Here is a 25,172-nt window from a genome sequence, read left to right on the forward strand (position 1 = left end):
GTCTTAAACTTTTCCTGGATTGTTTGCATGTTGGTGCTATTTCTTATTCCTCTGCAAGGCCATGTGTTCATGCAGATTTTCCTAGGAAGCGTCCCCGCTGTGCTTTCCTAGTCTGGCTGAGGCTGTTATTTGAGCAAAGGCTGAATGGATGAATCAAGAATTGGAATATAAGTGGGCAGGGAAGTTGTGCTAAGAAAACAGCATAGTGATGGTGAACACTGTGAAGCTTATTTGGCAATCCAGTTTGTCTCTACTTCTTGGTATTAAGTTGTTAAAAAAACTGATGTACTAGTTCTAAGGCTAAAGAACACAGACTTTGTAGGATTTCAACACCGGATGCATGAGCTTTTGAGTTGCTGGCAAAGCGTGTCTGAGATTGGGAGTATTCCCTAGGGAATTTTCTGAGATAGATGCTCTACTGCTGTGTGTTTGAAACTACTGCTGGTTCCCTCAAACTCCCCAAGCTTTTCCTGGATTCTCACATCACAGGTGAATTTTGTGAAGGCACTGGGTCAATGAAGCATCCTTGACTGATGTCCCTGAAGTTTGGATGGGGCTCCAGTGCTTTCCATTGAGCTTCAGTGTAAGTCTTCGCTCTCCGTGATAGGGCTAAAGATCCTACTTTAGGCACAGCCAGAAGTGCCTGTATGCTATTTGCTTTCCCATAGAACTTGCACACTCTCTCGGGCAAGTCTTGAAAGACCCTCTGATTCAGAAGGTGCAATCTCCAAAGGTAGAAAGATGTGCTCGAATTTCTGTAGTTTTTCTCTTGTGCCTCTCTGGCAGTTCATTAAGCTCCCCCCTCTCCCCAAGTGCATGCAGTGTGTTTCAGATCCCTGAGAGTTGTGGCAGGCTGCTAGCCATGCTTCTTGTCCCTCAGGGTTTTCTCTCAGTGACTACATCCCCTCTTTTCTTCTTTCCCAACCCTGGAGGCCGAATTCTTAAAGCTGAGGGCCCTGCCATCTGAGATTCATTAAAATGTTAATGGCTTTTCTTGTTCCGTAGCTTCTTCTAGACAGGAGGGGCAATGCATAAAGTTAATTTAATGCATGCTGATATTTGAGATTATGTATACAATGTATGTATACTATATTCTTGTCAAGGTGGTGCATTCCTTTTTAGTATCCCTATTCTCTAAGAAGAGGGTTTTTGTTTGCCTTTGACAAATATTAAATCCTCCAGATTTGAATTATGTGTTTTTGTCATGCTATTGCACATTCCTTAAAATGCCTCGAAGGTGTTAATTTAATTGTAATATTCTTATTTGAAAAAAAATTCTATTTTACACACATTTTCTCTTAACAGGTGTTCTGAAAGCCTGGATTTTTGTTTTTAATATCATATACCTTTCATAGCCATTGACAGATAATCATCAGCTTGTTTCATTCTGCTCTTTTAGCATAAGAAGAAATCACTGTGAGCTCTTACACTGGGCAGTGGATGTTGGGTGTTAGACACTGCAGTGGCTTTGCTATCCTTCCCAGCTGCAGGGGTGCCATGTGAACTGTCCTGCTGACCACCCCCTTCTCTGATGCAGGCTAACCCCTTTGCTTATGTAGGAGATGAGCCTCTTGCACTTCTTTGCCTTTAAGTTGCTGAATAGTAAGCTTATCTGTTGCTACTGTTGCTTTCATTGAATGTGGCTACCAAGGACCTGGTCATGCAAGCCCATGGCACCTCTGTAGTTGCTCTGTGCTGGCAGATTTGCATTACCTGTCTGCAGTGACTCTCCAGCTGGCAGCAGGTAAGGGGACTCAAGTTGTTTGTTCTTCTGTGGAAGTGCTCTGTAACCTTGCAGTTTGGTGTTGTGTCCAAGCCCTGAGTCTCAAAACTGTGGAAAAGATGCAAGAGTGTGTGGAACAGGAGAATGAAGCAGATTTTTATAATCTGGGTAGAGGGGTTATGCTTGTTCTGTTTGCTGACTCAGCTCTCTGCTTTACTTTGTGAACTAAGGAGTGATGGCTTTGCTGTGGAAATCTGTGTGTGGGCAGATCTTGTTAAGCCACATTTGACTCTGCTTGGTGCTTGATACCAAAATCTGAACATGGCTCTTTACTGTGATATCCATTAAGAATAAATACCGTTTGTTTAATGTATACAGTTTATGTTTCATACCTACCCTAGAGATGGATTCCGGCTACATGATGTGATAGCTGCTACCCATTTCTGGTTAAACTGAGCTTTTTTTATGACTGTCTCGATGGTGTGGTTGTTCTGGACACAAATCTTGGGACATCAGGATTTCCTCATTCCAAAATCGTCTCTGCACACAGTTGCCTTATTATGGCACGTATGCTGTAATTTATAGGAAAATAATGACAGATTTAAGAAAAGATAAATATGCTACTTTAAGATTATCCTAACAGTAGAGATGGTTCCTCAGAAGCATGTTAATAACTGTACCCCTGTGTAAGGAGAGAGCTACTGCTGTGTGAGGTCTGAGAAGGTCCAAGAGTTTGCAAGTCAGTCTTTAGAAGACCAGTGTCCCAAGTACTCCATGAACCTTGTGTTTATATTTTGCTTGCTTCCAAAATGGATCACAGTTGCAAATTTAGAAACTTGTATTTTGTTTTGTCTTCAGCTATCAGGATACTTTGAGAACTCCACAGCAAGGATATTTAAATGGTCTACTTTCAGTTGCAGTGGTTAAAACACTTAATGCTCTTTCTGTTATCCACAGCTTCATAGGTAGAATATTAGTTTTTATGCTTTTCCCACCTTCCTTCTCAGACTAAGAGTATTTAATTCCTGTTATCTTCAAGGTACAAGGTGAAACTCCTTATGTCTCCAAGCCTTGTTTATCTCTCTGTTGGTATGTATAAGTTAAAAGGTAGAAGACCTAAATATGTTGTCAAACTTGAGCTCTTCTACTTAATTCACCTGGAACTATTGTTTTCTTGTGATCTAATCTTTGATCTAACTCCTCTCGCTCTCCCCTTTCTTTTTTCTCCTGTTTCCAACTCCTTGTCAGCTGGTACTGCTGCTTTCAGCAGCTGAGAAGGACAGTCCGTTGAATTACCATGTGCTATCTGTTCAAAAACCAACTTGTTTTTATGTCCATGCACAATTTTATTTCAAGTAACATGCCTCACATGTATGTATCCGTGAAATGCTGTTTCATGAGAATTTTTTTCACTGCTGCTCTTCTCTTTTGGAAAAGGGATGTACCCAGAAGCAGTGAGGAGAAGAAATGCGACATGTCTCTTCAGTTCCTTGTTAATTATACAGCAAGGGATTTACTTGGGAAAACCCAAGCTGAACCTGTTGGTGAATTTTCCTTAAAGCTTTAAAGACAGGTCTTAAAAGAGATGTATCTTTTGTATTTTGTATATCCTCAGCCTCAGAGTTTGAAGAGGAAAATGTTACAACCTGTTCAAGAGCCACTTAATAGACTTTGCAAGAACCGCGTGACTCCTGTCACATTGTGCCCCAGAAATTGTAGCACTTGATCTAAAGAGGTTGGTTACTTTAGTCTTCAGGGCAAGTAGCAAAACCAGGTTTTGGAAAAAAAGGAAATTTGTCTCATCAGTGTATGTGTCATGATCTCAGTGTGGAAATGGAGGAAGAGGATGGGTAACCTTCCTCCGTCCCTTCCTCCTACCAAGTCAGACCCTCTGGGAGCTGCCCTTGGTTGCTTTTGGGAGAGTAGAGAGGTACAGTGGTGGTGTCTGTGAGACAACAGCCTGCTCAGCTGGGCTTTCCAGCTGGAGAGCCCTTCACAAAGACAAACAAATATTTGCAGCACAAATTCCTACTTGAAAGGAATTTGACTAAGTGGGCAGTTTCCTTCCTCCCCTGTTTGGAAGGTGGAGGAGGTGGAGAGCAGGGCTGGAAAGCAGAGCTTTCCCGAGGGCAGGCTTCTCAGAGACCCTTCTAAGTGGGTGGCACAGAGCAGTGGAAGGGAGAAGAGAGCCTTTAGGCTCCTAAATCACTTGAGCATTGCAGTGCTTAATGCTTCAATGGACCTTTTGTGTATGTGTGTGTGTAAATACTGTAGTGGATAATGTATATTATATATGTGAGGAGGGGGAAGAATCTTCTGCATGTTGCATTGAATGGATGAGTTCTGGTTTGCTGCTGGTTATCTCTCTTGAGGAATAATACTGCATGGATTCACAGTCTTTGAGTCTGGAATGGACTTCTCTGAGTGTAAATTTGGTGTAAACCAATCAACTGCTTAATTACTAGTCACTAAGCATTTAAAGCTGCTTGGCCTGTGCTGTGTATACCTGTTGGTGAGCCTTTCACTATGACCATCTAGGTCAGGTCTGTTCAGCTGACTTTTGCTGGCATGTATGCAGTGTGCCAGGTCCAGCCCTTCTAAGGCAGAGTGCTCTGTGTTGCCTTCATAGCTGGAAAATATGACTGCATCCAGGAGCTGCTTGCTGAAAGACTCTTGAGCATTGTAAAGTCTCCCTCAGGAAAGTGGTGCATCTCTCATGTCTGAGGCTTCAGCAAAGCTCTTGGAAAAATATGTTTTATTTTGAGCTACAGTTACTGTTTGAGTAGCTCTGGTCTGGTAGCCCTGTTGCATCATAGGACTTTCTTGGCCATTTCTGTCATGATATTGATCAGGTATTGGAAATTATGTTCACTATTGCATGATGTGGAACGCATGCTGGCTGTGTCGGCTTGGGTAGATGAAATATTATCAGTTCTTGAAATTCAATAAAAAAAGCTGCAAAATTGGGCCATACAAAAAGTTTTATCAGTTTAAAAATAAGATTATCTTCTCCCCTCACCCCTCCAGCCACTGGAGGAAGAAAACTGGGGGAATGGGGATTGAGTGATGTAGCCGTTGTAAAAATCTGGAAAAAAAACCAACCCAGAAAGTATTGGCATACTTTCAGAAGTAATTTTCTCATCCAGGCAACGCAGAATTCCCTAATGTCAAACGTGCTTTTAAAGTTACTTGTACAGGACTTGTTAAATCATTAGCAAATTCATGTGCAAACTGTAACAGTAAACATCTGAAGAGGTGTATTGAACGAAGAGGGGGAGACATACCCTCTTGTATACATGACTGCCAAGCTTGATTTTGATCCACTTCTGCTGCCACAACTTGTTGCTGCCAGTGTATTTGTACTGTCACGTCACAGGGCTTATGCTTGGTTTATGGCTTTATTATTAGCAATGCTGCGCAGTCTGTATGCCAGAACATCTGGGGCATCATGTAAATGCAGAATATTCGTCAGAGTGTAGCATTAGAAGAATCCTAGATATTTAAGTAGGATTTGAGCTGGTTATCCAACAGTGGCAAGAAAAGTATTCAACCTTACTTCTGCCAGTATTGGCAGAGACATACATGTTAATGTCTGTAATGAAACTGAGTAGTCAACACTAATGGTGAAAAACTCTTAATCCGGCAAGAGATAAAAGCACTTCTTTGTATATTTTAATATTCTCTGCTGCATTCCAGTTGATTATGTCAATGCTTTTATTATGTATGTACCGTTATTTTCTCTGACGTAATTATCACTCAATGTTTTTTGTCATATACTAGAACGCTGCTTGCCTTTTCTCTTCTGAATTCATTTAGTCAACACAGTGTTACACTAGTTTTCACATGTAATGATAAAGGATCTGCTCATAATTTGGTTGTGATTTGCCAGAGAAATCTGTTTAAGATGCCTTGCAATTAAAATGAGGTGTATTTCAGCCTTGTTGAATGCACCAAATGTATAAGTGTATACTGATCCTCACTTCAGAGAGTTGCACTGAATTTTTTTCTTCCTCTGTCCAGATCGGTGGTGACAAAAAAGGAATAGTGAAAGTATCCAGGGAGGAAGGAAAAATGCACTTCACAGAATCAGAGAATGGGAAGGCTGGAAGGGACCACAGTGGGTCTTCTGATCCCGTCTCCCGGCTCACAGTGTACAGGGTTGTGTCCAGATGGTTCTTAAGTATCTCCAGTGAGGGAGACTCCACAGCCTCTCTGGGGAATCCGCTCCAGTGCTTGGTCACTCTCGCAGTAAAGAATTTCTTCCTCATCTTCCAGTAGAACTTTCTGTGCATCAGTTTCTGCCCTTCTTGTCCTAATGCTTGGCACCATCAGGAAGAGCCTGGCTCTATCCTCTCGACTCTCCCTTCAAATACTTCACAGAATCACAGAATGTGATGAGTTAGACGGGACCCACAAGGATTGAGTCCAACTCCTGGCTCTGCACAGGACCATCCCCAAGAGACATGCTGTATGTCCAGAAGTATCACCCAAAGACTTGGTGCTGTGACCACTCCCTGGGGAGCCTGTTCCAGCACCCAATCACCCTCTGGGTGAAGAACCTTTTTCTCATATCCAACCCAAACCTCCTCTGACACAACTTCAGGGCATTCCCTCAAATCCTGTCACTGGTCACCACAGAGAAGAGATCAGTGCCTGCCTCTCCTCTCGCCCTCACAAGGAAGTTGTAACTGCAGTGAGGTCTCCCCTCAGTCTCCTCTTCTCCAGGCTGAATACACCAAGTGCCCTCAGCTGCTCCTCATACAGCTTCCCCTCTAGACCCTTCACCGTCTTCATTACCCCCCTTTGAACACTCTCTATTAAGTTAATATCTTTGTTATTGTAGTGCCCAAAACTGCACACTATTCAAGGTGAGGCCACCCCAGTGCAGAGCAGAGCAGGCCAATCCCCTCCCTCAACCACCTGGCGATGCTGTGCCTGATGCCCCCAGATTACAGTTGGCCCTCCTGGCTGCCAGGGCACTGCTGACTCGTGTTCAACTTGCCCTTGACCAGGACCCCCAGGTCCCTTTCCATGGCACTGCTTTCCAGCATCTCATTCTCCAGTCTGTCTGTAGATCCTGGGTTGTCCCATCCCAGGTGCAGAATCTGGTACTTTCACTTGTTGGACTTCATATGGTTGGTGATTGTCCAGCCCTCTAATTTGCCACAGTCTCGCTGCAGTGCCTCCATGTCTACAGGGGAATCAAAGCTCCTCTGAGTTTTGTGTCACCTGCAGGCTGGCTTAGTGTCCCTTCCAGTCCAAGTCATTTATGAAGATGTTGAAGAGCAGAAGGCCCAAGATGGAGCCCTGTGGAACACCACTAGTGACAGGTCACCAGTCTGTTACCCAATTCACTATAACCCTTGTTGTGGATACATCCTTGGAAGGATTCACAGCCAGGTTGAATGGGGCTTTGAGCAGCCCTGGTCTAGTGAAAGCTGACCCTGCCCTTGCCAAGGGACTGGAACTAGATAATCCCTTCCAACCCAAGGCATTTTGTGATCATGTTCTGAACTGGGAATGGTTCAAAATAGATGCATTTGCTTAGATTACCTGGCAAGAGATGAACCTGGTGAGCAGGTGCTTTTTTCCCCTCCTGCACTTTCTCCATCATACCTCTTTTGGGGAGAAAATGGAACAAAATACATAGGTAGTCAATTCTGAGTTAGTCATGGCTACTGAGATCAGTGGTAACTCTTGCATGAGGAAAATCTATGAAGGCATTTCCCAAACTATTGTTTGTGATGGGAATAGCAAGAAGAGGAGATGGAGTAGACGTAGTGCTCTGTAGTAAAAATGGAAATGGCAAAATACTTGGAAGCAGAAGTCTAACTTTAAGACTTACCTCTTTTCTTTTTTGACTTATTTTCAAAATGAATCATAAGGATTCATTTTGAGATTCAAGGAAACCAAAAGTATTTGTTTAAGTTTTGCTGGATGCCAACAACAGTAAACAAGGACTTAATTAGAAGAATCACAGTGTATTTGTGGAGATACAGTTTGCTGTGAGAGGGCCAGAAGACAATTTTAAGACTTACTTCACTTCAGTAGGTAAAACTGTTATATTGAAGTTGCTTGAAAAAAAATAATCTGTTTTCATGTACAACTATCTCTGTTTATTTTCTTGCAATCTGAAATAGTGTGCTAGTACTTAATTGTGCCCCAGCAGTTTGAATAATATTTTCGAATTATCTGGCTTTAGCGTGAGGAAGACTGGTTCTGCTCCATGAGTGTATGTTGCAGATGGAGAGACTTGCACATTCTCTTCTTCTTTCACTTGTTTTCCCTCCCCACATACTTTTTCCTATGCTACTGAAGGTGGCATGTGTTGATCAAATTATAAGAGGGTCAGATTATAATTGGCTCTTTTGGACAATGCTAGCACTGGGTTGTCTGCTTTTTTTTGATGGGCAGAGTCTGATAAACAATCAGTCCAAGGACAGGTGAGCAGTGGGAAGATGAGCATGGAGCAGGAAGGGAAAATGGGATGTGAAAAGCACAAAATGGCTCTGCTTTGATTGTTGTGTACTTGGACATGAAGCAGTCTTGCATGTTGAAATGTCTTGAAAGATAGCAGGATAACTCCTTGCAGTAGCAAGTTACTCAATGTCATGAAGCAATAATTTCAGTGTAGATACAGTAAAGTTGCTGACAATTTTTTTCCTTTCTTTTTCTCTTCCGCAGATATTCCTGAAATACCAGAAAGCATCTCATTCTGCAGAGCACTACAGGTAGCAGATTTCAGTGGGAATCCACTGACTAGGTAACTTCCACCTTCTTCTCCTTAGTACTTGACATACCAGAATTGCAATCTTGCTGTAGCAATTACAATTTTAAATAAGCCCTTAAAAAATCGTGATCTAGACTCTCCATGTAATCTTGCTAAGAGTGTTTTTCTCTGGCAAGGAATGCAGCAAAAATTTACATGTAAAAAGTGATGTGCATCTTTCCTGAGAGGGTATGAAATTTGTTAGCCGACCAGGAAAAATGTAAATCTGCTTGTCTATAAAGTAATTTTCATTCCTTTTCTTATATGCCTAGGAAAATCATCCTCATACTTGGGAGAGATAAAGCAATGGTTAGCACAAATGTGCTGGCACAAACCCAGGTGCCTGATGGTTTGGAATAGACTGTAGATCAGCTGCTGCAGATAATGGCTTTTACTAATGATTAGAGCTTGGACTAGCATTTCATCACTCTCCCATCAATTGGGACACAGGGACATGCAGTAACATGAGGCAGATGCACTGTGTATATTGGTGGCTTCTATGTCTGCTGCCTATCTGCGTTCCAGTGAGCTGAGTTTTGGAGATTATGTGCACTTTTAGTATAGGAGTTTTGGAGATGGCAAGGAAGAGGTGGTCTGCTAGTTAAAGCCTTTGAATACTATTTGGAGAACTGTTTCCTAAACCCGCCATTGCCACAGAGCTCCTTTGAGACGCTGAGCAAGTCACATAAGCCAGAGTGTTCACAGTGGGTGCTCACTGACCTGCTTTGCTTTGCACTGAGATGGCAGGATTGGCTGGCTGGCTGGTCTGCCAGAGAGCTGAGAAACAGGAGAGTGTCTGTAATAGCTTAAGCTGCTCCGGTGGTTTTGCAAGACAGCTTCTCCCACTTGTGGGCAGCTTAGATTCCTCAGAAGTGCGCTTTGAATATCACCCACAGTGCCTCTTAGTTCTCTGGAAAGTCACATCTCTGGGCATTAAAGGGACACTTGTGATCTTAATCCCTGTGGCTCTGTAGCCTATTTATACAGTGAGGATAATAATACCACAAAAATCCAGCAAAGCAAACTGAAGCTGAACTGATGTTTAGATACGCAAGTGCTGAGGGTCACTGAACAGCTTTTTTCCAGGCATCAGCGTGCAGTATATAAAGCTCAGAACTGCACCTCATGGTATTGAAATCAAAACTCTCTGCAGTAACTGTTCTAGTTATCTTTCTTCATTTTGTGCGTTCAATAAGCCTGAGGCCCAAGTAATATGTTTTCTTAAATAGTACTCGTAATGCACAGCTACAGCTTCGTGGAATTCACCAAAGAGTTTTTCAATGGTGTTGGAGTAGATCTCCTAACTCTTTGTTGACAATTTAAGGGAATTTTAAAAATTCTTGATAAAGTGGCTCCAGAGTGTATGCATGTCCTGGAAAACATCACTCCAAGCAGTTTACTAAGTAGAAAGTACAGATACCAGAAACTGTTTACGTGCAGTTGTCAGGTGTTTCTCTGATGAGATCCAGAATTTCAGTTTTACTTATAAAACAGCATGTAAGTTTTGTCACTGATTTGCCCAGGTAGAGTGCAAAAGTCTAGTAGTTATTTCTATTTCTGTATAATATTCTGGAACTTTTTTTAGCCATTAATTCTTGTCCTTGTTTCCTCCAAGTCCAAGTTGGAGATCTTCCCATTAATACAATGTATGTTGTCTCATAGTCAGACTGAGATCATTGACGAAACTGGAGCATTAAAAGTGGCTGGCAGACTGTTTTCCCAGCTGTTTTCAGATGATTTCAGGTTTATATTAAGTAAAAGTAGGTGCATTTATTGTAGTTTAGACTGGAAGTCCACTGCATCCTACAAATAGAATAGGATAGTTCCAATTGGAAAGGACCTACAGTGATCGAGTCCAACTACCTGTCAACTTCAGGGCTGAGCAAAAGATAATCAAACAATTTAACTCCACTCTGAAACCTGTTAGTCTAAATAATAGTGAGTGGTTCCAGTGGAGCTCACATTTTAAAGATGTTGAGTATTTTCTGTTAATAAGGTCAAAAAAATTACAAACAGTGCAGTACAGAGGTGAGTACTTGAAAAGCCCCCCTCACGCCTTGTAATTTGCTGTTTTCTTTCTCCCCATCCCCATTATGCACAGTTATATTTGCCTGTAGGTGTGTGTCTCCCTTTAGCTACTTGCCTCCAGGTCATATCCCGTGCCTTGAGCTGAGTGATGAGAAGAGAAGGAATCAAATGCTACAGCTTGAGCTTGGGTTGCATGCTCTAGGGGTTCAGCTGAAGCTGGGTGGCTGGGCCAGGGGCTTCTGCTCCCTTACCTCATTGGCCCTTTTACCCCATCCTGCCTCCTGTACAACTGGGCTGCCAGTGAGTGGTACAGGAATCCATCATGCGAAGGGAAGAGGGAACCAGGCCTCTTAGGAGACCAACTGTGTGATGGACCTAAAGGCTTTAGTAACTTTGGGAGTGTTTTGCATATGATTGCATTTTATAGTGTAAGAAGGGAGGGATTTACATGGTATTGTGTTGTGAACCAGTAAATGTAGAATGCTGTAACAGCAGAACATGGTCTTCATAATGAATAGACCGTTTCTTTAAAAAACAGCAATTGAAGAGCAGCCTAGTAGGTAATGCAAAATGGCTATGCTGTAATAATGTATGTAACTGAAGCCTGAATAAAAATGAGTTTTAATTATTTTACCCTTTGGTGATACAGGAAAATAATAGTAAAAAAGTTTTGGTTTCTTGAATAACTTCGATTTTCTTTTTAACTTTTGTGAAAATGCTTAAAATGTTCTCGAAACTTACAGCTTTTTGAAGTTGCAAATTATGGACAGGGAAGAAAGGGGTTAGGAGACAGGTATATTACCTGTTCTTTGACACAGAATGAACTTTAAAGTCACTAAATCATGGGGTTTTTTTCTTATTATTATCCTTAGAATTTTCTGAGAGTCATGCTGGAGTCTGGGAATACCTCCCTCTGTGTGTATATCTGCTAAATAAACTCGTGTTCACGTCAATAAGAATACTTATTTTGGAAGTTCTTGATTTGAATTAATATCTCCCTAGGTTGCCTGAAAGCTTTCCTGAATTGCAGAATCTAACGTGTCTCTCAGTAAATGACATCTCTCTGCAAGCACTACCTGAAAACATTGGAAAGTAAGTTTTTTATACTTTATTACTCTCGTAATTTATTTTCTTGTTATTGTTATACTTGTATTAATGACTTGCATAATTGTATGTAATATACCCATAAAATTATTTGCAGGTCTACCCTTATTTTTTCTATTCTTTCAAGTCCTAGGGATCTGTTTCAAGAAACAGGCTTGACTTTTCACTTGACTTTAGCAGGCTACTGCAGAATCTGCAGCATGTATGTGTATGGTTCAATTCTTTTATCTGTGATTTAGAGTAACTTGGAATTTTAGGTGCAAAATTAATTAGGAGTTTTGTGATGTAGATTTGACCTTCTGCTTTCCTACATTGTAGTAGACCATTGATCCATTATGTCAGCTGGTTGGCAGCTTAACTCAAAACTAGGCAATTGTTGGCACAAGAACAGATGAGTAAAAGCTGGCTGGAATCAGGATGGAAATTAGAAGGTTCATGACTAACTATGGGAGCAGTCTGGTTCTGAAAAAAAACTCTAGTGGTAGCTGTGGAGATGGAGGGAAAAGCTCTTTAAGATGAAATTTTCTATGCTTTTAGTATGTGTTTGTTAACTCTGGAAAGTAGAGCAGGGTTGCAGGGGCAGACTTCAAAGTGGAGACACATGGGAAAGTGAAGTGAGCAGTGTTTATCTGTCGTCTTTTGTCTGAAATGAACATCCGTGCTTTCAGAAGGGAAATTTCTGTCCCCTTAGTGAAGAGAAGGGTATCTCTTCCATTTTGAAAGAGAAGAGGTAATTCCATGTAGCCTCACTTGAATATATGAGAATGACTGCTGGTTCATCTCAAAGGCTCATCTACCCCAGCTTCCTTCTACAGTTGCAATAAGTAGTTGCCTAGTGAGGATTAAGAAAAGAAGCATGTGTTTGTTGACTCCTCTTTCCATCCTCTGACTGTTTCTGGTTCAGAGGATTTCCTGAGCTGTAGATTTTTCATTTGTCTGGGTCCCGTGGTGTAAAGGAGAGCACTCTGGACTCTGAATCCCAAGGTCATGAGTTTGAGTCTCAGTGGGACTGTCCCCTGGCAGTTCAATGCCTCCCTGCCATCCGATCCCGCCAAATCTCAGATGCTCAACAGGGTCAGCCCTGGTTAGTACTGGGTGCTGTGACAGTCCCGAGGACTTCACTGTCACTGTCCAAGCTCACTTGGCCGAGGCAAATGGACCTCAGGACTTAAACGGTGGGGCCAGTTCTACGCACGCTGTGCCTCGCCTAAAAAATCCACTGCGCAGGTTGGAAGGGCACACCCATGTGGGGAGAGCCCTTCCCAAATCTTTCTTTGTGGAGTCTGACCATACACACACACACACACACACGTAATAACCCATAATGAATCTCTCTTCAATGTACTTGTCCAGTTTCTCTTTGAGCATATGTAGACATCTTTAGTATTCTCCCCTGGCAAACAGCTGCACAGTTCTATTACCCATTGGACTGGTTTGTTGTTGGTTCAGTAAAATCCAGCTGTTTCTAAGCAGAGGAGCCTTCTTGAAAGGATAATATGCAATGTAGTCAAGTTCAGACCAGCATTACTTTAGCCACTTCCCATGGATATGAAAGCTGTCAGCTGGCACCATGCCAGCAGCAAGAGAAGTGAAAAATGTCTTTTGAAACCTTCCGCAAGCAAAAGTACAGCTGATGTGCACCCAAGTGACTTGGGGAAAGTCTTACCTAAAAATTGCACGGGCTTTTGTGACGTTCTTCCTTTTCAGTAAAAGTTCACAAAACTTTTCGTAGAGCTTTTTCAGCACTGACAGCTAAAACCAGGCCTGTTCAAACTCTGCGGTTACTGAAAACCAAGGCCAAAAATTTGGGATCCTACCTGATTCTGAAAATAAATACAAGAAACGTGACAAGCTGAAATGATTGCCAAAGCATGAGGTGGACTGCTGCTTTGCAGACAGTAGCTAGACGAAGGTTGCTGGCTTCCTTAAGAGCTCAGTGGTTGTGGTGGCTCTGACTTCGTGCTTGTCCTGCCTGTCATTTGATAGTGTGAATGGTGATAGCCTCTTTTCTGGAGTGAATGACTGGCAACAACTTTGGTTAAAATGGGGATAGTAGACATTTGTAGAGATGTCAGTATGTGGAAGTGTGCAAGAAAAAAAGGTGAAAATTGGCCTCATACTGGTTCTAAGCAGTTAATGGGAATGCTGTGATGCTATTTCAGCCCTATGTGAGCTGTGGCAGAACAGAGCAGTGTAACTCATCTCCCTCAAGGTTCAGTATCTGATTCCTGATATTGAAGCTAAAAACCTGGGGTCCTCACTTGCATCAGGAAGACCCATCTGCTTGTCCTGGTGGTCTTGGTGAGTTCTTCTGAAGATACAGACTTTTAATTCAAGTCTGACAGGGCTGCTTTGATCTGGGAAGTGCTTCCACATTAGCTGTCTAGAATATGAATATTTTATTTTTACAAAAACACTTTAATCTCGTTAGAAATTTTTGTTATCAGTTTTATGCCTAAGGAAGCAGAGACAAATGTGTGGGGCTTTTGTTTTTGTCTCATCAGGTATTCACAGTAGGTGGGAAACTGGCAAGTGCAAAGTTAACAGTAAGCTTGGACTGAGGATAATGGATGCTTTTGAGTTCAGAAGAATGTTAATGTAGCATGAGGGAGACTCATGGGGTGTCTGCCCAAAATGTTAACTGTTCCTGAAGTCTGTTGAGGAATGTCTTAGCAACAGAAAGCGATCCTGTCTGGTTCTAAATGGAAATTATTGAGAGTTCTTGTTTGTAGTGAACTCGAACTGCAACCTCAAGTCCTTAAGGCGATCATTTCTGAGAGTGAATTTTACTGAATTTTTAGCATTAGGTCTGTAAGTTGTTTATTTTTTTTCAGTCTGGCTACCAACAAGTTTCCTTTTCTGGTTCATAAAATTTTCATCATTTATTCCAAGTGAATTTGATGGTGGAGCCAACCATCCTGTGTTTGGTAACAGCAGTGAAGTGCTCTGCTGCTTCTCCAAAGGTTGCTTACTTGTACTCTTTGTTCTCTCCTTTGCTCTTTTCCATCTGCTGGGACTCAAAAAAATGCTGGTAATTAGGAAGCAATGCTAATTGTGTTTTTCTGTCTGAACAGACTAAGTAAAGCTCTCAAAAGTGTTTGGATGTGTTTGCAAATGCCTTAGTGGAGTTCAGTGTGCTTTGGATAATAATTCATGGTGTTATTTGATGGAATAGGCTGGACCTATGTGCTCTGTATGATATTTGTCAAATAGCGAACGTACTAAAACTGGTGTTTTTATTTTACTACAGTTGGGCTTATTGGGGGAAAATTTTGAAGTCCATGTACTTACTGCAAGTCTTCTGACCACTGGAGTATGTGGAAACTTGGGGAAATGAATCCTTAATTCTTACAGTCTTACAGTGCTTTCTAGGAAACTGTCTAATATAGCCAGTGAAATCTCTAATTCATCTTTGTGTGGTACAGTGTTCAGTATATATTTAGTGGTGGTTGGGTTTTTCTGGTTTTTTGTTTCCTTTTTTTTAACTACTTATTTAAAATCCTGTGGCAATGCAAATTTGCTGTACTGTCTTAAATGGGGAAGCAGCAAAAGCAATGGCAAATATTTTACAAACAACAGCACTTAAAAGGTTAGTAAGAAGGTTCTTCCTAATGGCAGATAATAGACTGGAATTGCTTTGCGGTGAGACATTAGTGGTAGTGTGTCTTCCTTGTGAATTCAGATATTCAGTCTGTTTTTCCCATGATCTGATGTATAAGATGAATGCCAATGTTCAGCTTCACTGTCCGAGGCTGGTGGCTGAACTTGTTCAAATCACTGATATGTAGGGTTCTGTTAATATTTTTACTATGCTGTTAAGAGTTCTTCAGCAAAGACCTTTTATATTTTTCTTTACCTTTGTGTTGCTGAAAGGAATGTTTTGAAGGGTCACAACTGAATGTTTTAAGAATATAGGCAAAGTGTTCCTTGAACATTTTGCCTTTCCTCTTGCTTATGCATAGTCATGCTCAGGGTATGTCAACTTTTCTTAGTCTGTATGACCACTTCAATCTGCTTATTGAGTGCTGGTATATATGCTGGCAACTTTTCCTCACTGGATGAAGCCTTCCTCTTTCGAGCTTATGGATTGTTTCAAGACTTGCTAGAAAGATGTGCTATACACTGCTTTAGGACTGGATAACAGACTAGATGTCTTAATATTGCTATTGCTCCTTTTTGTGTTTCTCTGTGATTTGTGTCCTCCTAACTCATAGTTTGGTTGCTATCTGGAGTAAAACAGTGAATGCTTATGCATGTGAGATACTTAAGCTAATAATTAAGTGGATGCAGGTTGGAGCAGGACTTGTGCTGTTGGCTAGTTTGAACCTTTTGGAGAAACAAGTTACACCATATAACTTGTGAATAGCAGTGTCTTTTACAGTGTTTCTCAGTCAATGAGAGTAAGTCTAATTTCCTTGCCTATGCTGCAGGGCTGTGTGTGTCTGTAGAACTGCCCAATGAGCAGGAATAACCTGTTCCTCCCAGCATGGGTAACATTTAGGAATTTCCACTTGGCTTCTAGGATTTTTCTTCAATATTTCTTTATTAGTGTAGCACCCAAAACACGGGGCATGACTTCTGCAATTCAAAAATCAGAATGTGTATAAGAGTATTTGAGTAAATCAGGATGTTTGTCTGTAAGGCTTCCTAGGGCATACCTTACAGTAGTATTGTGACTAATCTAATGTCTGTCCCCACACCTTTCTAGTCCATATGTGTTCCTTCTCTAGTGTTGGCTTCAGCCCACTATGTTGTTGGTTTCTTACCAGCAAAAATTTGTGATTTTAGAGACCCATATAGTGCTCTCTTGGCTTAATGTCTAGAAAGGGAAGAGCGATTTTGTCAGCTTTGAATGTTTATTTGTGGTTCTTAGGCTTGAACAAGATCCAGGTACCTTCCTTGGAAAGCCTTTTATGTCTGTGATATTTAATCTAGCATCAGACTCTCAGAAGTGTGCTTCATGAGGAATTTGCCTTAGTTGTAAAACCAGTCCTTTCAGCATGAACTGCCTATTTGAAATAGACAGTTATCTGTCAGATTCTGTGGAGAAAACAAATTCAACGAGTTTCTTAAACAGCTGAAGCAAAGGGGAGAATTTCACTACTGTGATTTAAATTATGATTTAAGAGCTGCTGCCCATCAGCACAGCAGACATCTAACTCCATACCTGGTTTTTAGCTTTCGCCATTTTTTCAGCGGTCTTGTCTGTGCCTAGAAAAGATAATCAGATGACCTTATTTTTTTTTGGATGCTAAGGTTTAAAATATGAGATTATTCATGACTGGCAGGTAGGGTATTTTGAAAGTTCACTACATGAAAAATAAAAAATACCCTTTGCTATATGCAGCCTTTATTCCCCCCCTAAAAATGTACAGATGGTCCCCTACTTGGACATGATTTCAAAATCCTGAGAATTCAAGAAAAGATCATAGAAATATAATGATTTGTAGTATCCCCATCATTCATGGCCTCCCCTCCCCCTGCTTTATTATTTTTTTTAGAGAACTGCACAGTCAGTGATGAAAGAAAGTAGGATAGCTTTATTTTAGCTTTAGAAACTTTTGATGTGGGGAGGGGTGAATTTCTTTAGATGGGAAGGATATTCTGATACCGATGACTGATGAGTCTGGTTTACCCCCAAGCTGCAAGCAGGCTGAATGGATCTGTGGACCTTACTACTGAAAGGGAATTATCAGGTAAGCAGAGAAATTTTCCTCTTAATGTTTGCAGCTAGCAGGTAGAATGCTGAAATAGGCTTTTCATTGTGAAAGTGAACATAATGAAAAGAATAGAACAAATGTTGCTGCACTTTAGGAGCACTGTTTTGCAAAAAGATTTGTTATAGGCTTGCTTTTCAACTGTGTGGAACCACAAATATCCAGAGATTTCATGTGAGTTAGTTGCTGAGCGTGGTGGTTTTACATATAGGTATGTTTATTTCTAGAAGTTTTGACTTTTTCAGCAGTTTCTGAATCAGAATCTCCAGTATTAAAGGGTATAGGAGTAGCTGGAAAATAAAAGGTCTTCAAAGGCAAGGATGACATGCTCGTTGCAGGTGATCCAGAAACAGATAGAATGGCATACTCATCCTGATAAACTGATTCCTGGGCCTGGCCTTGACTGTATTTTTCTTAGTGTGTGCTTGGATGTCTCAAGTGTAGGTTGCACATCTGGTAGCATCACACAGAATGGAAAATATTCTTAAAATTTTGTGGAACAAGACAACGTAATTCTGTTTTCAGGTTTAGAATAATAATGTCTGGTTAACATATGGTCTTACATGATACAGCAGAAGTGATGGGGAGACTTATCTTGCAAATACATGGAAGGAGCACTGGAGGTAGGTGATCTGCCTAGGCTGATGTAAATAGTACTAAAAGCTCTTACTCTGGCTTATCTGAATTCAGCATGGCAAGTAATATTTACAGAGTTTGAGTAGATAGAGCCTTCAGTGTTAATCACAGTTGTTTGTTAAATGGCAAAGCTGAATGTTAAGGAACTCTGAAGTTTATTCCAGGAGCACTTTAATAATGTAATAGTGAATGCAGTGCCATTTGGCCTTTAATTATGAGATATTGCATCCTGTATGTTACACAAGAAAAAAATATTTAACATATATTTAGGATTTTTTTTAAAATGAAATAATTTCATTTTTATTGAAGTCATTGAAGAGTGATGCTTCATGAGTAGAATGGAAGATATTCTGAAAATGAAATCTTGTAGTAGTGAATTGGTTTAGCCTCTCCAATCTGTTTCAGTAGTCTTGGTAAGCAAATTGGAGAACGTTTGGTTAAAGCATTCAGAAGTGAACACGCTGAGCTGTAATTACAAATCTCTTTTCTTCTTGATGGTGCCTTTTGAAGGTCATAGGGAATTCAGTGTTCCTGTCCATTCTTTTGGTCCTGGCTTGTTGCTGTGTGTGAAAGAGAAAGAGTAGAACTGATTGCAGCCACTTGAAAGCCAAGCTTATGTAGAAAGCTAGTCTTAATTAGCAGCTTAGACTAATTCTGTTAACATTTTTAAGGAATTCCTTGGCAATAAACTGTAGAACTTTACTCTGTTTCTCAAATTTGGATGTTACTTGTACTACTGGCCATCTGTTCAGGCTTTCTCCCACTTAGTGGCTGAAAGATACTGGGTTTTTATCCTGTTTTTAATTGTGGAAGAGTTTTTTACAAGCCAATTAATGGCATTAACAATTCAATTCAAGTAACTGACTATGCAATGCTCTTTCTCTGGCTTTTGGTACCTTTGCCGTTTAAGTCTAGGATGACAAAATTACCAATTTTATTTTTTTGGTGCCTATTTAAAATCAGTCTTCCAAGACAGGAGTATTTCCCCTCTGCAACTTGTGTCCACTTCCCCCAGCTCTGTAGAAAATTGCGAGCGTTAAGAACATAATCATTAATTTCAGATTTTGTGACTAGAATTGTTCTTACTAGAGTGCTGGTCTTCTTGTCAGACTCCAGAAAACACCTGATAAGGAAAGCCTCTTGCGCCTTTCTCCTGAATGTTACAAACTGAAACTTGGTGGGCTGTAATATATTTAAATATGGCTGGTTTCATGCATTTTTAGGCTGTTGTCAGAGTACCACAGTTACCTGCTCATCTCTTGGAAGACCCTTGAATAGATAGAAAAACCAGCATGTTTGTTTTCTGCACAGAAAAAGACAGTAAGTTGCCTAGTTTAGACTCCCTTCCTTCCCAGTGTAGTGTCACAATGAATGTTTCAAAGAGATGCAGGGCCAGGTGTTATGTAAGTACCAGTAATCTTCAGGTGCTGGCCCAATTAACTGAAGTCCTTCTTCAGTGCACTGGCCAGCATGTGGACTTCATCTCATTTCTGTGTGCTGCATCCTTGGTTTGTGTTCTGTAGCCATTGCTGCTGCTGCGTAAAAGATGTAGTACCAGATCAAATTCAGAAAGTGTATTGTGTTTTCCCCTTAGCTATCCTTATTGTGCAGGACCTCCCCTTGTTCTTTATAAATATGGGGACTATGCCCATTATCCTGTCTTTCCTTTCTTTTTGAACTCTTACAAATGTGAGGAAAAACTACATTTGGGGTTTTATATTCCACTAACTGTCTGAAACTCGATGGAAAGGGTGCAGGGCCATGGATTTCTGCAGGTGCTTTAGATCTTCATCTTTTCCAGCTTTGTTTCATTGTTTCCCAAAGCCTGATTTCTTGTCTTGAAAGCTTAGCTGTGTGCTGCTCTTGACATAAGGTCAAACAGTGTGGCTTTTATTACTCAGAGAAGGCGTTGTCCAGTTTTTTTTTCAATGAGCACCTTTAGCTTTTACATCAGTTTATTTTGTTATCTATCTTCCATTTTCACCTAGCTTTTCCCACATTTCTCTTTCTGCCTTTGTAATTTTAACTTTTTTTTCCCCTCACAGTGCTGTTCTCGGTAGCCTTTGCTGATGTATGCCAAGGGCTTGGATGCTCCCAGTCTTTTTGCAGGGACTGGAATTGAAATGGGATATATAGTGTTGTCTGCTGTAATTTCTTAGTGCTAGGATAAACTCATCTAAGTGTTGTATTTTACAACTTTACAAGACAAAGTATATTTAATGTATCCTGTACCTTAAAAATGTAATTTCATCCAGAGTAACTCGGAAACATGTCTCTGTCTCTTCTTTCTTTTTCTTTTTTTCTTTCAGTGATGTTTTACCTATTGCAGTGAATTGCTGTTGTTTAGAGAGTCACCTGCCTGTGAAAAGATTGTTTTGTAGGATGCGTTGTTGCTGATAATGTCATTGTAATCAATCCAAAGAAAAACTGACTTACTTTGGAAGAAAAAGAACAACAGGTTTTTCTTCTGATCTTAGTGGATGATTCTAGTCTAATCTCTATTTTAGAGGAGACCACTGCAGGCATGAAGGAGCATTTGTGGTATTACCTATCTATAGGCTGTTGGATTGTGAATTTTTCTCTCAAATCCTGACAGGAATGCTCAGGAAAGACAATTCCAGCATTTTTGTCTACTTTGTTGCTCTTAGTTTTGTTGCCAATTAATTGAATTCACATTCTTTTCATTCTTGTAGCTCATGTGATGAATGCTGGTATCTACAGTTACTGTAGGTACAGCACTAAGTATATATCTGATTTATACTGAAACAGGCATTTTAGCCTTTAATTTTTACTTGGTTCTGCCCTTACACCATAAATCATCTGGAATGTTTAGATGAAAAACTGACAATTAATTCAGTTAACTGCATCCTCCTCCTACTTTGGCTGTTTCCTTGTGCTCAGTTATTTCACACACATGCTCTGTGTTTGAGGTGTGAATGGTAGCTTTTGTAGTGAGAATTATTACAATATTAATGTTTTTTACAAGCTTCAGTAAAATAATTTCTTATGACAGTTTAGGGGGTTTTAGGAGGTTTTTTTCCTTTCTCCTTTGGAATAAAATTACATTTGCTTGCACATTTTCTGTTTGTCGGGGTTTTGGTGGTGGGTTTTTGGTTGTTTTCTGTTTGGTTTTGTTTGGGATTTTTTTTCTGTTTGATTTTTGGTGGCAGACATGGACTGTTCGTTGGAGAGCAGCCTGCAGTGCTCTGTGGTGTATTTGTGTTTCTGCATGCAGTTGATAAACAGCTGCTGATGGAACTGTCTTTAGTCTGAGTAGACTAGACTGCTGTTGCCTTTGTGTTTATGGATTGAAAGGGGTAACTTCCCATGAGAGGTTTTTCTCTTCTCGATGAAGATTATAATTAGAGAAAGACTCAAAAATCATTCGCGTATGGCTTGCTTTATTTCCTTTCAGGGACTTTGTAAATGCTGGACTGACAGTGCACCTGTAAAATTAAGGGCATAGGAAAAAAAAAGGAATTATTTCATGGAGTGTATTCTGACAAATTGCAGTTTGTAGTTGAGAAGAGGAAGGGTTATATCTTCTGGAGAGATTGTTACTAAATCAGAAAAGATATTTGAAAAATAGCAAGTAATGTAGGATTTTTCTTGCAAATTACTTCAAATTGTTTCTTAACATACCTTAAAACTAGAAAAATCTTAATGAACGTACAGTATGTTAAGAACCTGTTGGTAAATTTAAGGACAAGCTATCCCCTCTGCTTTTTAATGTATTGAAGATTGGTACTTCAGTACATCAGGGTGCTTTTATGTGATGCTACTTTATATAATAACTTTGATATTTTCACATTTTAAGTTTCAGCACATAGGTTTGTTGGGAGCTGTTTCTCTAACTGGTCAAAATTTAAGAATAAAGAGTCACATATCTCCTTTCATTTTCTGATGTCTTTATCAGGTGGATCCACCTTAAACATTCAGTCTAATGGTGCAGCTTTGCTGGTTTAAACTTAATAGACTTAGTCTGTATTTTACATTACTGGGTGGGGAGCTTTATTTTGCTTACTGGGGTTTGCTTTCATTGGATTTGGGCTTAATACCCTGGAAGAAGTAAAAAGGATAGAGTAAAGGAGTGTGAGGCAGTGTCATTTTTTTGTTCCAGGGTAGAGCTAGAGTTGTGAACATGCTGCAGGTGAGAATAGCTGTAGAATAATTAAAGCAGTTTTCCTTCAGAAAGCTGTGTCATTAGAGATGAAAACATAATTCAGTAGGTAGCTGACTCTCCTAAGAAGAGAACCTTCTGGGACTGTGACGGGCCACAGTCAGTCTCCGAAGTGCATGGAACGTGTTTGGGTGCAGAGTGGCTGCGGATGGGTGCTCACAGGGGCACAGCTGCCCATGGAGTCCCCATAGTGTTCTGTACAGCTGCCTTCTTGCACCTCCTTGGCACTTGTACCAGCCCAGGTGTTTAAGGGGATTTATTCTGTGTTGGATTAGAGATCTGTGTTACTCTCCTTGCTGGGTTATTTTTAAGCAGGATCAATTTCCTTGGCTGATTCACTGCCTGCCCCAGTTTAATGATATGATGAGGCTGGTAAAGATGGTGGTTCCCAAGTTCTTGCTGTTGAATGTGGTTTTGCTGACAAAGATTTCTGTTTAGCCACAGCCAAAGTGGTGTCTGAAGTAAGAAAAGAAATTAAGAGATTGCCCCATTTTACTCATCAACACTTCAACTTTATGAGGAAAGGAGATAAGTAAATGTGGGGTGATGTGTAAACACAAGATTACAAGGCAGCTTGGCACTGTGTGCATCCTTTTTGTATTCTCTTGATAAAAATGAGTCATAGGCCTCACCTAATACTAACTTGAAGAGAAAGTGCAAAATTCAAAGGAAGATTGGACTAGGTTTCTAGAAAACTTGTAAACAAGAATATAATGGCAGTATGTGGGTGTCAGTATGAGTAAGATCAGACCCGATTCCTTTTGGACCGAAATGGTTTTCCATCACCCCTTCTCTCTTTCCCCTCACTTGTTTGGTTTCTGTGAGGATGTCAAATACCATGTCCCATCTTGACTTGTGTTTTGTAGTATTAAAATTTTTATGTGTGAATTTTCTCTTGTGTTGTTGGAATGATGGCTTCCTTATTGCCTTCTTTCTGTCATTGGTTTTGTGCAACAGTAGCTGAGTTATTCTCACTTAACTTTAATTTGTAATAGTGTTCTTCTAAAGTATCTTCACCTATATGGCATATTTCATCTGTACTTCTTCTGATGGAATACAGAACACATTGAGTAAAAAGTGCTTATTTTAAAAGCTGGAGAGGGCTGCTGGGACTGAAATCTCACAGGAGTTTTGGTTACATTCACTGTTTTCTGAGTGCAATACAAAGTCGGTGCTCAAAATAAGGATTTGTTTTTCAGACACCATTCAAAAGTCAATCCATGAAAAATTTTCATTCCTTTTTAATAAATCATTACATCAGTTCTGTTGCTTTTCTCTGCTTACATAGCTGTTATTAAGAGTTGCAGTGTGAATTTTTTTTTAAGTTTTATTGAACTGCTTTCTTACTGGGGCTAACTAATGCTCCTATAATTCAGTACCTTTGTATTGTTTAAAGTGAAAAAAAATTAACTTGGTCTTAATGCATGGTGTTCTTTTTTTTCTCCTAAGGTCTACCCATTTAGATTTAACATGTTTCAAATTTAATGGAATGCTTGTTCTGAATCTAGATTTTATTAAAGGCCTAGCCACTGTCCCGCTTCCTTGCACACCAGCACAGAACATATTCTGTTGTAGAAAACTCCTTATTTGCAAGTCACCATATCTGATTTTTGTTTTTCCCTGACATGGTGGAGGATTAGAGCAGATTATAGTGTTGGGATAATGTCTGACTCCTTGTGTTCCATTTAGTCATAAATAAACCCCTGAGAAATCTGAATGTTGCTATGGTGATGTTAGTAAAAGCCTGGGATATGGAGCAAGTGAGCTGCTTAGAAGCATAATGTCACTTACAGTAATGAGCACGCCGTCATTAGAACAGTGATGGGTTTACCTGGTGCTCTGCAACTTTGGTAGCCCCTGCCAGATTCTGAAAGCAAGGAAGTAAATGCAATTCATATGAGTATGCTCTGTTCAGTAACTTGCAGCTACAAACCTTTTAACAAATGGAAATTTGTGTTTTGTCTGTTTATTTTCTATCTTTAATCTGTTAAAGTATCGCAGAGAAACAAGCAAAAACTTAGTCTGTATTCTGCCTTTCACGTGATGGAGTAGTTCAATTAAAACAACAAAAAATCAGTGTACAGCAATTTTATTTTAAACTTTGTAAGACATACTTTTCTTCTGAAAAGTAGAATTGTATTAAAATGTGGGTTTTCTTTTTTTTTTTCTTTTTAGTCTTTATAACCTGGCTTCACTGGAACTGAGGGAAAATTTACTGACATATTTACCTGAGTAAGTGGCATTTCATGTGTTTGATTTTATTAATAAAATGCTGTTTTTCTTAAAGGTCTGCTAACACATGAAACTGAATGGTAGCTGGAAAAAGTATTCAATTCCAATTGACGACATGTATGAGATAAAGCCTCGCCTCTGTTTAGCAACACCCAGTTAATCCATTATTCTTAGTTGTACTTGATTAGTAGCAGGAATCTGCAGTCTGCATAGATTGGCTTTGCTCTATAAAAATAGTATAAAATACAGGAACACCAAACACTTCAGACATTCATTGAATATGTGCATCTGCAGTGGGAGTGGTATTTCAGGTTGTTCTTATGCTGTAATTTCATAACCATGAAAGTAGGGTAACAAGATCTTGGAGATTTCCACTCTAGACCTTCATAGCATTTAAATAAGTGTCCAGTGTTCAGGACTGAGTAACTAAAAGCTTCTAAAACCTGGAGGCTTCTACCAAGGCTTCTAAAGCCTTAGTAGCAAACGAGTCCTACTGATATCTGAAGTCTGTCCCTAGCCACTGTGATATTTTGGGGAAAAAAGTTATCTGCATGTCTATGTGCTGTCTGCATTATGGTAGAGGAATTGATGGTCTTTTGTAAGATGAATTTGGTATCTTATATTTTGAGGATCCTTTTTCTCTGCCTAGAAGAAGCCTCTTCTTTCTCTAGTGAAGGGGTTTCCTTCCTTCACTACCTGATTGCTTCTTGAAAGAGTTTTGCTGACTCTTATTCTGCTTGTTTAAATAATCTTATAGATACTGTAAAAGATTTAGCCTATTTT

At 40.1% G+C, this 25,172-nt stretch overlaps 1 protein-coding gene across 1 annotated transcript in view; it reads left to right on the top strand.

Moving 5' to 3' along the window:
* The window catches only part of LRRC1 (leucine rich repeat containing 1), a 65,189-nt gene that overhangs the window by 17,010 nt on the left and 23,007 nt on the right, over positions 1-25,172 (top strand). The window contains exons 3-5 of the mRNA XM_071548482.1: positions 8,408-8,486; positions 11,523-11,612; positions 24,333-24,389. Of these exons, the coding sequence (XP_071404583.1) occupies positions 8,408-8,486; positions 11,523-11,612; positions 24,333-24,389 (226 nt within the window). The remainder of the gene's footprint in view (positions 1-8,407; positions 8,487-11,522; positions 11,613-24,332; positions 24,390-25,172) is intronic.

The sequence above is a fragment of the Pithys albifrons genome, chromosome 2 (genome assembly GCF_047495875.1).
Source record: "Pithys albifrons albifrons isolate INPA30051 chromosome 2, PitAlb_v1, whole genome shotgun sequence".
NCBI lineage: Eukaryota > Metazoa > Chordata > Aves > Passeriformes > Thamnophilidae > Pithys > Pithys albifrons.